General features: G+C 37.9%; 1 protein-coding gene across 1 annotated transcript; it reads left to right on the forward strand.

The window, feature by feature from the left end:
• The first annotated feature begins 6532 nt into the window (after positions 1 to 6532).
• LOC124194811 (activating signal cointegrator 1 complex subunit 2 homolog) lies at positions 6533 to 9191 on the forward strand. The gene is made up of 2 exons (XM_046589197.1): positions 6533 to 6649; positions 8413 to 9191. Exons 1-2 carry the CDS (start codon positions 6533 to 6535, stop codon positions 9052 to 9054), a joined length of 759 nt encoding a protein of 252 aa, XP_046445153.1. The 3' UTR covers positions 9055 to 9191.
• The last annotated feature ends 5935 nt before the right edge of the window (positions 9192 to 15126 follow it).

The following is a 15126-nucleotide window of genomic DNA, read 5'->3' on the forward strand; positions in this document are numbered from 1 at the left end:
TTTCTGTTTGTATGCATTTTATGTTTATGTACTTACTTTATTTTTCTGTGATTTGATGCAACCAAGGGTGGGTTTATGTTGCGAGATAAGTCCACCTTGTTTTAACGATGTAAGATTTATACCAGAATATTGGTATGCAATCGAATAATGGTAAGATTTGACACAATATTCTCTAGCTAAAATCAAAATGGTATCTTCTGCTGGGGATATAAAATAAATATCTGACGTGCCACAGTTTTCATCTGCGAGATTGAATGTCCATGTAGGAGTATTTTTTTTTTAAATTTTCAATTTTTTTAAATTTTATTGCGGAAAAAAGTGGTTACTACAAGGGTTACTACAATCTACTTTAAATTTACTGAATAATGAATATGTGAAGTATAATTTACCATTAAAACTTAATCTATTAAAATATAAATAGAATTTGCAAGAAAGATCAAATTCAAGAAACCCTCTATCTCTAAATAATCTGAGGGAAGTAGTTTTTTATTTGTTTTACCGTTTTCGCCATGGTCACATAAATCTGTTCAGACTGTGGCCGTAATCAACCCATCCAGTGATTTGTAAAGAGATCGCCCATTGTCATCCCTAAACAGGAATATAGTTTTTTTTATTCGCTTTTTTTTATTTCATGGAGCAAAAAGTTGTTAAGCATTTGCTCAGGAATTGCATAGCAGATACAATGGAAAAGTTTTTTCAACTTTCCACCACAATCAACGTAAACTGAAGCAGATGAAGCCCAAGGTGCGCCACAATATTCTACAGTTCAACTACATGCTGAAGAATGTGGATATTGTATAGGACGTTGTGCAAGGAATAAAGCACTGGCATTTGGGAAACAATTTAGATATTAATAATTTACTATTCTGGATGTCTTCTTTACTAATTTATTGTTTAAAGATTAATCGCACTGCATTTACTAAAAGTAACCAATGTGAATAATTAGCCGAAGGAAGTAAATTTCAAAAACTGCGACCGTATAAAAAAATAAAAATACTTTTCCTTCCAGAAAGATAAATATTTTAAAATACTTCTAAAATGTCTCTCAATTTCACTGATTGGTTTCACACTGCACATCATCAATTAAATTTGTACATCTTTTTGTTGGTATAAGACTTGTTTGTAAATTAAACTAGAAAGTTAACAAAAGATTAACTACTCCTAAAAACATGCGATGCAGCATTGAATAAGCTATTTCCCTGATTATTTCCAATCCAGAAGGATGAAATACAACATTCTTGGCCCAAACCATAGACGGACATGCCATTCCAGATTTAGACAGGTGGTGACCAGGTAGTGGCAAGGGTGGAGCAGGAAAAACTTCCCTGTTCGCGAAATATGGCATTCAAGTGTCATCTAAAAACGAACATGGAAAAAAATGCTAATTCTGCGACTACACACGGAAGAGAGAATATAGTTCGTTGACGGGGTACTTCTTCCAAAACAATCAGAGAAAAAAAATCTACATCAATTGGTGAAAAATCTTGTGTGGCTAGTATTTTGGCACTGTATGTGCTGGCCATTGGTCCATGTCATCAAAATTTTTGTGTATTGCTCGCCTCTGTAGCTCCAGGACCTCCAGGCACCTAACTGCGTAGAATATTGCTTTTTTCTTGTTTTTTTTTCTACTTCTTTCCATTGGTTTTAAATAACCACTACCATAATTTCTCTCTTATTAGGCAAATAACTCAAGCTGAACTCGACTTCAAGATCTACAAGGCGGCCAAAGTTATGTTCGTCTGGCAGATTTCTCTCCTGCTATTCGAATCGGGTCTTTTGCCAGTGACAACAAGATGAAATCACTTGACGTAAAAAATAGGCATACTTATATTACACAATGCCTAAAGGAGATGGGAATTGAAGTAATAGCAAATGGATCCGATGGTGATAGCAGAAAAATGAAGTTCATGCTCGAGCACACAGGTCTTGAAAGGCCAATTTCTAGCTTCCTGAAAAAACTCAGAAGAACATAGTTTTTTGGGATTATGTCCGGGGCTGTCGTGTAACATCCGGACTTGTAATTTTATATAAGATGTTCCCCATATCCTAACAAAACTTTAAACAAAGTTGCTGAATCCAGACTTCATTGCTCTTGGGAACAATTTCGCCACCTCAAACGACATCCACTGCCTAATGGAAAATAAGTCTAAAGAAAAGGTGTTAATTCGAAAAGGTACGTTTCATTTAGCTTGATCAATGTTATAATCCTAATATAGACTCTTATTTCATTCTTTTATTTGCTGTCGATCTATCTTTAGTGGATAAGATGAACTTTGGCGCCGCTGAGCAAATTTCGAATCCCATAGTTCGTGAGATGTTGGCCAAAGTTTGGAAGGTCAACCATAGCCGAGAATATAAAATTTCAAATTAAACATCATGTAATGATCCAAATTTTTGAAAAAATAGGGGGATGCTGCTGGTACATCGTTTTATCTAGAGATGATGTACCTGGTAAGGACTGCTTTCCTTGAAAAGAATTTTTTGCCTCTGCAGTGCATCAACCAGATTTGGACAGTATTGTTTTGCTTGGAGTACTGGCGTTTGTGAGTAACAAGCGACAAAATGTATACCCTAGCAAAAAATTTGATTTCTTCAAATGCGTATCTGTCGATCGAGATAAATACCCATTCTCTTATTCTTCTCATACGGAAGTGCCGAACTGAAAACAATCCAGCCCTACTGCTTCCATGGCTACTGAGCAGACAACAGTGTGAGAGTTTTTTTTTCGTAAATTGCGTTCATTGTGTCCAGTCGGCCTGAACCAACCAAGCATCACGGAATCGGAATTTTTAGGTCGCTTCAGGAAAATAGATGCGAAATCTTGTTCTCCAGCAGCAGGGTGCCCAAGATTGTGTTATTTATCGTCGTGATGTCAAAAAAAAGAAACCGAAGTGGTGGCTCATGTGACACTCTGAAAAAGATAATTCTACCCTCAGATGAGACTCAGTTGAGATCGAAGGGACTGAAAATATGCATGCAAATTGCAAAGAAAAAGATGAAAGATCTAGAAATTGAATTCAAGACAAAGAAAAAGATGAAAGATTTAGGAATTGAATTAGATGGTAGCGACACAGCAAATTTTCAGTTTGATTCGTCGTACGGGAAAAACACAAGCAACAGAACGATATCAGACTTAAAGAATTGCAAGAGCAAGACCAAGATGAAGTTCCTGAGTACTGTAAAAAAGACGACGAATGCGCCAAAAGTGTATAGCTGAACAAGATCCGTATGATCTTGAGGTCCTTCGCTCGATTGAACAAGGAGATTTCAGAGATTTTAGTGAACATTTTTCTGGTGAAGGCGGTGCTCACCTTTTTGCGTTTGTTAAAATAGCTGATGCAGAAGGTAACCAACGCTTCGTTCAAAAGACAATGATCTTTTTGGTTTTTAGAACAACAAACTAAGAAATTGAGCAATAACTGTACTTTACGTGTCGCCATTTCATGCCATTATGCAGCTTCATTTCCTGACTCTCGAAAAATGATCGTAAGAATCGGAGACTGGTGTTTATTTGAAACTCCTCTCGGAAAAAATAGGAATTATTTGTTTTTACTAGGACGTACAATTCCAATTTTGTTCAGGAAATAAACAAAAGCTGATATACGAATGGCAAATGGGTATAAAGACAAGAAAGCCGATGAATACATTTGTGTGAATTGTACATGGTATAAATTTGATGGCCAAACCAGAATTAGAAAAACAATATCTTCAACGGGAAGTAAATTAGCCGTTATTGCCCATGCCTTTCACCCGTTTTATAGCTACATCTGCAGTCTCCCTCCACCATCAATTCCGTCATGTAATAACGTCGTGTATCGAGAAGATATTGTACATGCTAATACACCTTTCTTATAAAATTTAAAGTAAATACCCTGCAACTGCTAAATATCTGCGAATACAAAATATTTTTGTACATTAAATCGGTAATTACGAAAATGGGGAAATTCTGAGAAAATTTGTGAAATTAAATGGAAACAAGGGAAAACCTGGGAAAAATAGGGGGAAAATGGTTAAAGTAGCAACTGGAAAAAAAATGGAAAAAATTCGTAAAATTCGAAAAAATTTGAAACAATTTGAAAAAAGGGGAAAAAAGGGAAAATGGAAAAAGGAGGGGAAACATTTTTGCCAATTTTCCCCTTGGTTCACTTAGTAAATGAGTCGGCGAACCCTCGCATAATTCCTCTTTTTTTAGGCAAGTAAATCTATCAGTCGGTTTACTTATTATTCTGCAATCCACAATCGTGATATCAAAGAAGCCGTTGCCGATAATGAGTGGGCCAATTTGCAGTCGTTGCGAACGACAAATCAATGTTTTTGCTGATGCGGACAAATTTCGAGCACACAATTAAAATTTCGAGCAGAAGCTACTGAAATTTCAGAGTAAAAATAAGTGTACTAAACAGTAGTGCAAGCGACGCCAAGAACGATGCATTTTTTACCACTTTACAGCTTTACTTAATTACTTACAACTTACAATTAAAAGTGCAATTCAATTTCCTTAGTTTTTTTACACCTAACATGCGAAGCGTTTTATCATTAAAAGGTGCTTAGTCTGACTTGGAACTTGAAAGACAAATAAACGTGTCAAAAAAATCAATCGTTCTTATGAGGTGCGGTTTTTGCTTTCTATAAGCATACAAAGGAATACAAAAATATTTAAAAATAAATCAAACATGTATCAAATGTATCAAACATAAATCAAACCAAATCATACACTGATTTAAAAAAACAATGTTTTTCACAGTGATTAAAAATCAAACCACATCTAACAGAGATAAAACACAATAAAACGATTGAAAATTAATGAAATAGTGATGACGTCAAAGGTAAAGTTATACTAAATAACAATTGCTGAAATAAAATGTAAAAAATTGCAAACAATTATAAAAAACAGGTAATTTAGCAAAAATGAGGAAATTAAACGGAAAATCTAGTATACAGAAAAATTCAACGATCGCTGAAGAACATTAATCCCACGTTGCGTACTATAGAGTTGAGTAGTGCATGAATAAAGAGGTTTCGCACAACTTCATTTACTTTCTAATAGTATTTTTCAATGAGAACGAGCTTAATCACTTACCTTACCTTTATAATTTCCCACTTACCTACCTAATTAGGAAGCACCATTGCTTGTTCCCGAATGGGATAGTCGGCTGGTCGCCGTGCACGATTTTAGATCAGCTTTTTTTCAAACGACAAAAAATTCAAAAAAAGACAAGTCCAGCAAAGACTACATAACACTATCCGAAGACGTATTTAAAAACAGAAAAGGAAGGGAAATCCAAAAGTCGTAGCATGCAGTTGAAGATTTAAACCCACATTTTCGGAGACACATGGGGAGACGGAAAAAAGAAGGAAACACAAGTCGTAGCATGCAGTTAAAAATTCAAACCAACATTTTCGGACAATAACAATTACTTTTTCGGTAAATCGCATTTTTCTTCTTGAATAAATTTTATAATTAAACATCGTTATACCGACCTTACTCATGGGTGTGCCTATCAAACTCGTAACAGAAGGGTTTTATTAATTGCTGGATCCACCATGACAGATGAGAGAATATCCTTTGTATTTAAAATAAATAAAATTTCAGCAGTTTTTTTTTTAAGTTTGAACCAATTGGAACCAACATATCGCTCTGGCATTGAGTACCAGTTTAATAATGCTGTAGTACACAACACATGGTATTTTGATACGGTATGTATTTATATTTTGGTTATGTATTCATCATATCTTGCCTTCACTTCATCTTACTAACCTTTACATCAAACCCCGATTGTTGGTCCTGGCTGGGGTGGAAGAAGAGTGGAGTTGATGTTGCTCTACCACTCTCTCCCAAGAGAAAAAAGGAAACGCAATCGTGAACGCCAAAAGCTGCGACAACGCCAACGCTCTTAGCAACAACAGCAACATATGAACCAAAACCAACGTCCTCAACAACAACATCAGGTGCGACAACGCCAACGCTCTCAGCAACAACAGCAACTTTTTAACCGGAACCATCGTCCTCAACAACAACATCAGGTGCGCTCAATCTCAATCTCAATAGATTCTCTTAACGTTCTTGACTCCAATGGGAGACCTGATGTAAATATGCCTGACCAGAGATACCATGCGGATCAGGAACCAATTTTCATCAAAAGGTGCAAACTTCTTGAAGGCGGCAAGGTCAGCACGCGCTGAAACAGTTTGCCAACCGTTTGTGATCAGCATCACGTAAGCAGCACACGCCGAGTCGTGCTAAGTCAAAAATGGTGATTTCCATGCAAGATATTGCAAAAGCGGGAGTTGTGAATGGAAGTAGTTATCATCAAAGAAAGATTCAACATTTCAAAGCCTTATTGTTACAGCCTGTAACAATTCGCCCCACCCACTTCACACTTCTAGTAAGAGGCCAAGCAACTTGCACCTGCTTGACACTCTACTAGACATTCTGCCTCAGCTTTTCTCTTCATTGGCCGTGACTGATCACTGGACCAAGTCTCCTACTTTCCTTTCTTTGTATTTCTCTATTGGACCATAACGATTAGTTATGGTGCAATATGTTCCCCTAAGTTTCTCTTTGTCTTCCCCTGTTATAAAAGCCCGACGTCTGCCTAGTCCCGGCAGATCTTCACCGGCAACTGTAATTCCAACAAGCTCCGAACTGGTAAATACACATTTTCGACAAGTCTTCCATAGTTTTCATTTATTGTGTATCATCACAAATTGGTGAACGTGCCAGTTTTTGGTTACGAACATTCAATTTAACTTCACATCCACCCACTTTATTTCCCAACAACAACAAGTCCAAGCTTGCCCCTCTTGTAGTTACGCTTACGTCACATCTATCTCCGTCTAAAATAGTCTGTGGTAGTTCCTAACTTCCTACTTCAGCAGAGACTTCCGACTTGTAAATTGTAACTTGTAAGCCCGCTAGTAAGAGTTCAAGACCTGAAATCCAAGGCCCATTTTCATTTGGAAGTGAGAGCGAGTAAGACTTGGAAGTCACATTTTCATTGAGAATTCACTGCGAGCAAGGCTTACATTGCTACGTTCCATATTCTGAAAGCCAAGGCCCATTTTCATTGGGAAGTGAGAGCGAGCTTTAACTGGTTACGTTCCACTTCCTACTTAAGACCTGAAAGCCAAGGCCCATTTTATTGGGAAGTGACTGCGAGTCATATTTGGATACGTTCAATGATGGCGTTTCAGTGGTGTCCAACATCAATGAAACTGCTCATATCTTCAGAAGAAAAAATTCTGGAAGGCCTCACTGCTCCAAAAGAAGTCCGCTTAGTCAACATCGGGAGGTGTGTTGGAGAAACGGACAATCTAATCCGGACACTTATTCTCAACAAAGATGGAACCGGGACGCCAGCGCTATTCATACACGGGTTCGCCGCTGCCTTGGCAACTTGGCTACTCAACATTGACGCAATTGCAAGAGATAGGCCGGTGATCGTTATTGATGTTTTAGGCTTTGGCGGCAACAGCCGACCCAAGTTCAGCAGTGATGCTCGTGAAGCCGAGGATCAAATTGTCAAATCGATCGCGTTGTTGATGACGACTATTGGATATGAGAAATTTATTCTCATCGGGCACAGCATGGGAGGATTTATTCGTCTGCCTTTGCTCTAAAATATCCCGATCGCGTTGTCCACCTGGTTTTGGCAGATCCCTGGTGGTTTCCGGATCCTGCTGAACCACCTGGGAACGATGCAGCCCAACTCCACACACCTCTCTGGTGGAAACTTCTCGATTTACTCCACCGCATGGCTAATCCACTGTTTCTTCTCCGAGCGGCTGGACCCTTAGTGCTCACAATGACGAGAAGATGTGGAAGCTACCTATATCGAAAGTTTGAGGGAGCGGTGAAAAACGCCGTTGAAACACTATCCCAATATCTTTTCCAGTGCAATGCACGTACCCCAACTGGAGAATCGGCCTTCCATTCTATGATGGTCAATTCGAACTACGCACGATTTCCCATGGTCGACCGTATCATGAAACTTCCACCACTCGTTCCCATTACCTTTATATACGGAGTGAACTCTTGGATTGATAGGCAGCCGGGCCGGAGTATCAAAGAGCGCTGGAATGGACTTACTGTCAAGCTCAATGTTCTTCATGGCGCTGGTCACCATGTGTATGCAGATCGATCTGCTGAGTTCAATCACATTGTTATGGCAGCGTGCGTTTTGGGCGAATTGTTACACAGCCCCTAATTTTTGTAGAACAATGCAATGCACCCAGAGAGATTCAATGCAGTTTGAAAGTTCTGGATCCCCTGTATCGTCCTGGATTTTATTATCTTTTTAACAAATCTGTTGTTCATAATTCGTGGGCTTTCCCTCACCACCTGGTATATTATATTTTCACCTTGTTAACAACAATTTCACTTTCTTATCTTATGTTTTCATCCTTCAATAGTATCCACCAATAGAAGGGTTTGGATGGGGACTCAGGAAAACAACTTTGATGTGGCAATACCATTCATTACCTAAGGAGCCTAATTATAGTCGAGCTGTCCATTTTCATGCTAAACATTCTCAACAATTTTCAACTTCTCAACATTTTCAAACTCGTGGAACATCCACTCAACAATTCCCACCTGTTCAACAGTTTCATGCTCGAGCAAATTTCAATAATCAACATTCGCATATTCATGCCATTCATGCCCAACATTCTAGTACCAGTGCCAGTACTCCATATGCTCATGTTTGCGCTCCCTCCATTACTCGCCGACCTTTTCAACTTGTTCACTATTTGCCCCAACACACTCCTCAACCGCCACATAACATTCCTCAACAAAATCTATACTCCCTACAACAACAACCACAACAAACACGATTTGTCCTACAACCACCACGTCTCATTCTACGGGAGCCACAACTAAGGGAGCAACAACAACGGGACTCTCAACAACAACGGGAGCCACAAATTGATCCGCGTCATCAGTTCGAGCGTCAAAATGATGAAGATAATAGACGAGAACAACTAAGAGAAGAACATCAACGTCGCCAGCGAGAAAGCAGACTCGACATACAACACCGTAGGCGCAATTACGAATAATTTTACTTCAAATTGAAATAAAACACAGAAATTGTGCTACTGTATTGCTACTTAACAAATAAAATTTTTCAACTCCTCAACTTTCACTTAATCAATACAGTAGACTAAGGGCTCATTCAGTTGTACGATAAGAAGGATAAACGATAAGTCTTCACTCACTATTGTTATCTTAGCATCAGCTGGTTGTTGGAAAATTGACGTAGGCATAGCCAAGTGAAGGACAAGTGATCATGTCTCTGCATACTCCATGCTGTGACCACATGATACCAATTGGTCTTCCCCGAAGGACATGAAAGTTCATAATGTCTAGGGCTCATTCAGTTGTGCAATAAGAAGGATTAACGAAATCGAATTAGTTTGACGAAATTCTCATGGTAAGTTTTTCCATTTACAGTTTCGGCTTTGGTAATATCTGGCATTGAAATTTCTTTTTTCGACTTGCCACGATTCGGCGTGTGCTGATCACGTGCAAACCTTCGGCAAACTGTTTCAGTGTGTGCTGATTCACGTGTAGAAGTTTGCTCGCCATCTAGCGCTCGATCTGTAAGTTCAGAAAAACAAAACAGTTTGCAGAGCATAGTAAAAAACTTGTTTGGGACAGTCGCTATAGATGTTATAGCAATGAAAAAGTAGTAGTCGAGCAAAAAATCGTGTGCAGTTTACGCCGATGCGCACCACAGCGGCCGATAGCAGAACTAAGATTGTTATTACGCTTGACTCCCTATCTACTTCAAGTCCTTTGTTCGACAAGCAGTCGGTTCTCGTCTCGTTTCTTGTGGTACATAGGTGGTAAAGCGTAATAACAATCTTAGTTCTTCTATCGGCCTCTGTGGTGCGCATCGGCGTAAACTGCGCACGACTTTTTGGCATGTCTACTACTTTTTCATTGGTATAACATCTATAGACGGAGTCTCTGTTTGGTATTTTTTGAAATTTTTTTATTGCACGTTCTTGGTTCTTCATGTAATATTATTAAGATTTGAGCGTAAAGTTCATTTAAGATGTAAAATACGTATTATAAATTTTTAATTTAAACTCTAATTTATTTATATTTTATTTAAATTTTATACACATATTTGTTATCTCCACAACACTACTTGTTGCAACGCTGTAATCAGTAAAGAAACTGTCCAACTAGTATTCATTAATTTATTAACATATTCTTTAATGCCACCAGTAGAGGCCCGACAAGGTTTTTGGTTACATTGAATGGGGAAACGTAACCGAAGGAAAAGTTTGTGACTATTCAAATCGGCTCTAAGCTCTTCAATCGATTTAAGGGGGATATCTTTTTTACAAGCTGAACAGCAGTACATCTTTATATTTTTAAAACTGATACCGAATGAAAATTTTGTGGGGTCAATCCAGCCGATGTCAACGAATCGTAGGCGCGCTCATATTTTAGAATTGAGCGAAATTTGGACAGTAGGTTTATACTACCCTAAAAAACTTATTTTCCAAATTTCGCCCATTTCGGACAATTAGTTTTTAAAATACAGTCCTTTATTGCGGATGCCATTTTTGAATTTTGTTGTCCAATCACAACGAAGGCGCGCTTCTCAAACTATAAGTTTTTGTTGCTGAATTGATAGCTCCGGGACTATTTCCCGTCCCATAACATACCTTCAAATATCAAACCTTTTTGCTTGCCAATAGCAAACACCACGATTTGTTATTAGCAAATACGTGTTTGGAAAAATATGCAAATCATAAAGTGTTTTCAACTAAGAAAACCCCATTTTTCTCAGAGTCAACGGGCTCCAATTTCTCGTAGAATTCCAGCGGAAGAGGTTCAAGTCAATCCATATGGTTTCTTTACAATCGATTTGGACTCTGTTGGTGATCGAGTTTTTTTAGCATCAATTTTTTGGCTAACGCTCACGAATGATCAGTGGATCATCCGTTCGGTATCAGAAGAGGTTCGCATTTTTAAAGTTCCTCAACCTGACTTGTTTTGTTAGTAGGTTTTTTAGCAGTTGTGTAATCCCTAAAAAGAATGGGTGTATATCGTCCATTTTGAATACGAAAGGTCGCTATAGTATATTGAATACCATCAAATATCATTATTACAAGCGATCTCCGAATCAAAGCGTCCGAAAAACCCTCTTTTTCCGGAGTTAGTTTTTGGAAAGAAATCCGGAAAGAGACTTTAAAATTCCGGAATAAGTCTATCCTGTTCAGAATTGTTAGGCGATTCTACGGGACAAATTTATCTCTTCGTTTCAAAGTCCACATTTTTATCTCTTTTCGTTCACGAGATAGTCAAAATCGACGAAGGTCAGATGATAAAGTCTGACAAAGTATAAGTCAGATAAAGTTTGTCTGACCTTCGTCAATTGGTCAGACAAACGTCAGACAGGCGGAGCAGGCTATTGTAGCAGACATCATCTTTACTCAAATGCTGCGTTGCGCGATGAAATCAAATGCGAAAAAAGATGTCGAAGAACCACTATACTAGAACCAAAGTTATAGATTATGGTAAAGCCATTTATATTGAAAGGCCTTCCATTGCATTTTCCGCCTGGAAGTGTTCTGGCTGGCACTTAGTTGACAGAGCCACAGCGGGCGTGTTGGGAAACGCTGTTTTTTTTTTCTTTTTTCCCAAGTCCCGAAGCCATGGACTACTTAAGCTAGAGGACGGGACACTTCGACAATTCCTATGTCGGCTACCCTTTTTTTATTTCTTTAAAAAGTTGAGTTTAAAAAATTAGCTAAAGTCTAATAAATTGTCCCTATGCGGGAAATATTTAATTTCGGTGATATTTTCATTCTAAGATGGTGGATTAAGGGCTAGGTGTTCGTTAGTTGTCCCCGCCTAGCGGTGATTGTTGGTTGACCACCCTGTAATTCTCTGGTGATTCTCTGGAATCTTGTGTTTGTGATCCGTATTCTGCTTGTTTTCTCTCCAAAACCATAGAAGAGTTTAGAATTCTTAGCGCTAGGTGGAGACAACTAACGCACAACTCTCCCTTCCCCTCTAAATTAAAACGGAAATATTTTTTTATCTCTTAACTTTATCAAAAAGGTGCTCTGGAGACTTAGCATTTTAAACTCTATGGATTGATCCCCATTTCAAAATTATTATGAAAAATCCACCCGACAAGCTATAACACGGCGGGATAGGACGAGAGTCCCGTCCTCTAGCTTAAGTAGTTCATGCCAAAGCTCTCAGAAAAATCCTGCTTATTCGTTTGCGCTAGGAAAAGTTAGAATGAATACAAAGTAAAAAATTCAATTTTGTAAGCCAGACAACATCAAAATATTGCAAAATAACTGTAATGCAATTTAATTTTTTTTATTTCTGTTTATTTGTATATTATTTTAATACATTAAGTAATTACTAAGTCTGTCAACACTTTCCTTATTTTGACACTAACTTTTTTGCAAGTTGATCATTTCCTCCTGACCGTTTCCTTATTAATTCTTGGGGATAAACACTGTCAAGTATCATTCGTTTGGGAAATGAACCAGGCTTTAGTTGCCATCTTGAAAATGGGTAAAAAACATTTAAAATCTCCTTTCCCTTTTCAATATCTGACTCATCAAAAGGATGTTAGCAAACATGAGACGATTTGTTCAAAAAGGGGATTGCATCTTTCCATTTCTCTACAAAATTTGTGGGCACACAAAACAATGTAATTCCATTTTCTTTATCACTTATTTCTGGACATTTAAAAAATTGAGCATTTTTCAAAAGTTTGAAAACATGAGCGAAATCATGAAGGGATCAGTATAACGTGTGGATCTGTAACTTCTTTTGATACTTGATAGATGTATCGTCTACCAAGTCTTCTGAGAACAGCAGCTCTTCGCCAGATCGCTCAAGCATACAGTTATTTTACTAAAGATGTTCCATTTGCAGCTGATGTACGAGCCTGAATGTTGCAGGTTGTAGATGTTCTTGCTGATGCAGTTGCAGTAACCGTGGATCCCAATTTCAAACTAAAAATGTACTTCAATTCAGGCTACTTTTTAAAAAATGTTGTTTCTTTTTACAGGGACATAATGTTATTAAAGTACAATCCTTGGCCTTACAATCACTAATCAGTTGGTATAAATTGATATCAAGCAATAAAATCAATTTCTCAACAATGAAATTCTCGAAGTGTAATTATTGTACACTGTATTGATTATTTGAATTACAGAAAGCAAAGGTTATTCATTCTCTGAACACGACAGCAGACATTGTATTAGTTTCTAGGTTACAACAGTTGCACGAGAACATGAATTGGGGCAAAAAAAGAGCTGTAGTTAGTGTCATTCAACCAACGCACTACATAGCTTTCCAAATTTTGTGTTGGACAATAGTGATGTTATTGACCACCTCTTTGACCACCTCTTTGAAGACCTCGTTGGACATCTCTTTGACCTCCTCTTTGACCTCGTTGTTGGCCAACTCGTTGATGATGCTGTTTGTTGCTGTTGACGTTGTCGAAGTTGTTGGCGTTTAGGGTCAGCTTGTTGACCACGTCGTCGTCCACTTTGTTGATTTTGTCGACGAACCTTTGGTTCTCTTTGTACAGAAGTGAACATCATCATTAGCTGGACACTCCTTCCTCCCCAGCCAGGACCAATTATCGGATGTTCCTGCAAAGAGGTAAGTGAGTGTGATAGGAAAAATACCAAAAAAGAAAAAGTCCAAGAGTAAGAGAGGAGATAGTTGAAGAATAAGAAGAAACCTACCATGATAAAAAGCCAGGTGTTGTGTGTAACGCAATTTTTGAATTTGAACTCGATTCCATTTGTGAAGGTGTGATCAATTTTTTTAAGACTCTTCTGGATCTCGTTCACGATGGGCGTTGCATTGATTCAAAAAGGAATGATTTGTATTCAAAAACCTCATGGATTGATTAATTCTCCGTTGATGGTATCCATTCCCAGTAACAGAATTAGCTCTGATTAAATCTCACGAATAACCATTTTAACTAAAAGTAATTGGAGCGTGCATTGGCTCGTGGCAAATGAGCGTGGGAAAGAAGAAGACTGGTTAAAAATGGCGTCTCTTTATTGCATACCTCCCAAAACTTTTTTAATTGTTATAGTAGACAATTTTTTTTTTTATTTCTCTTTATCCGTCTAGAGAGCCTCGTTTTGACACAATGCCAGTTTAACAGTTAATACATGCAATTTTGGGAATATCCTCAATTCCCGAATTTCTTTCTCGTAGAAGCAATTTCAGTTTCTCGTCTGATTCTGGGGCTGTTTTTCGGGCATTTAATAATCTCTTGCATAACGCCGGAATCATCTTGCTTTCTTTCTCCTCGTTCCAGTACAGCATCCCCAATGAAAGATGGTCCAGCATTTCTTCTTCATCCTCTTCTTCTTCGTCCTCTTCTTCTTCATCCTCTTCTTCTTCGTCCTCTTCTTCTTCATCCTCTTCTTCTTTATCCTATTCTCCATCCTTATCCTCTTCTTCATCTTCAACGTCTCCACTCTCATCTTCTCCATTGTCATTATAATCATTTTCTTGTGTGACTTTCCTCTTTTTTCTCGGAGGTTCTTGTTGCGAGGCAATCCATTAAAATCTGCTCAGGAAAATTTTTAAAAGCAAAAATGTTTTAAACAATCATTCTTCTTCGACTTTGTCACTTCTTCTTGTTTCTTCAAATAATGTTATTTGTAGGTTCCCCCATCATGGGGAAGTCACGGAGGAATTCGGTGTAGACAGGGAAAGGATAGACTTTTTTCCCGGAAATTTTTGAATCTGTCATTTTCGTTACGTTACGTTTCGTCATTTTTAAAACGGAGAGAAGCAAGGCTGTAAAAATAATGTCGTTATTTTAAGGTTTCTTTATAAATATTTTATATAATACCAGAACTTGGTGGCAGGGAACGTATTGTCATAAAGCACAAATGTAATTACGTCGGGGAATTGATCGACCAAATCTTTGATTGTGACTTCTTTGAGAACTTCTATCAATACAACCCTTTAAAAAAATTAGTATATATCAATGAAATATTTTGAAAAAAAATGTTAAAAAAGGAGACCAAACTCAATGATCTTTTTTGGATACTGGCTGCTGATAACCTGCCACTCAGCACCACACACGGTACATCCACATGCACTATAGG

The sequence above is a fragment of the Daphnia pulex genome, chromosome 5 (assembly GCF_021134715.1).
Source record: "Daphnia pulex isolate KAP4 chromosome 5, ASM2113471v1".
Classification (NCBI taxonomy): domain Eukaryota; kingdom Metazoa; phylum Arthropoda; class Branchiopoda; order Diplostraca; family Daphniidae; genus Daphnia; species Daphnia pulex.

Excerpts from the sequence above, each read along its gene's own strand:
- LOC124194811 (XM_046589197.1), top strand. The coding sequence starts at position 6,533 with ATGGTGCAATATGTTCCCCTAAGTTTCTCTTTGTCTTCCCCTGTTATA. Across the intron at positions 6,650-8,412 it reads TTCCAACAAGCTCCGAACTG|TATCCACCAATAGAAGGGTT; the intron begins GTAAATACACAT and ends ATCCTTCAATAG.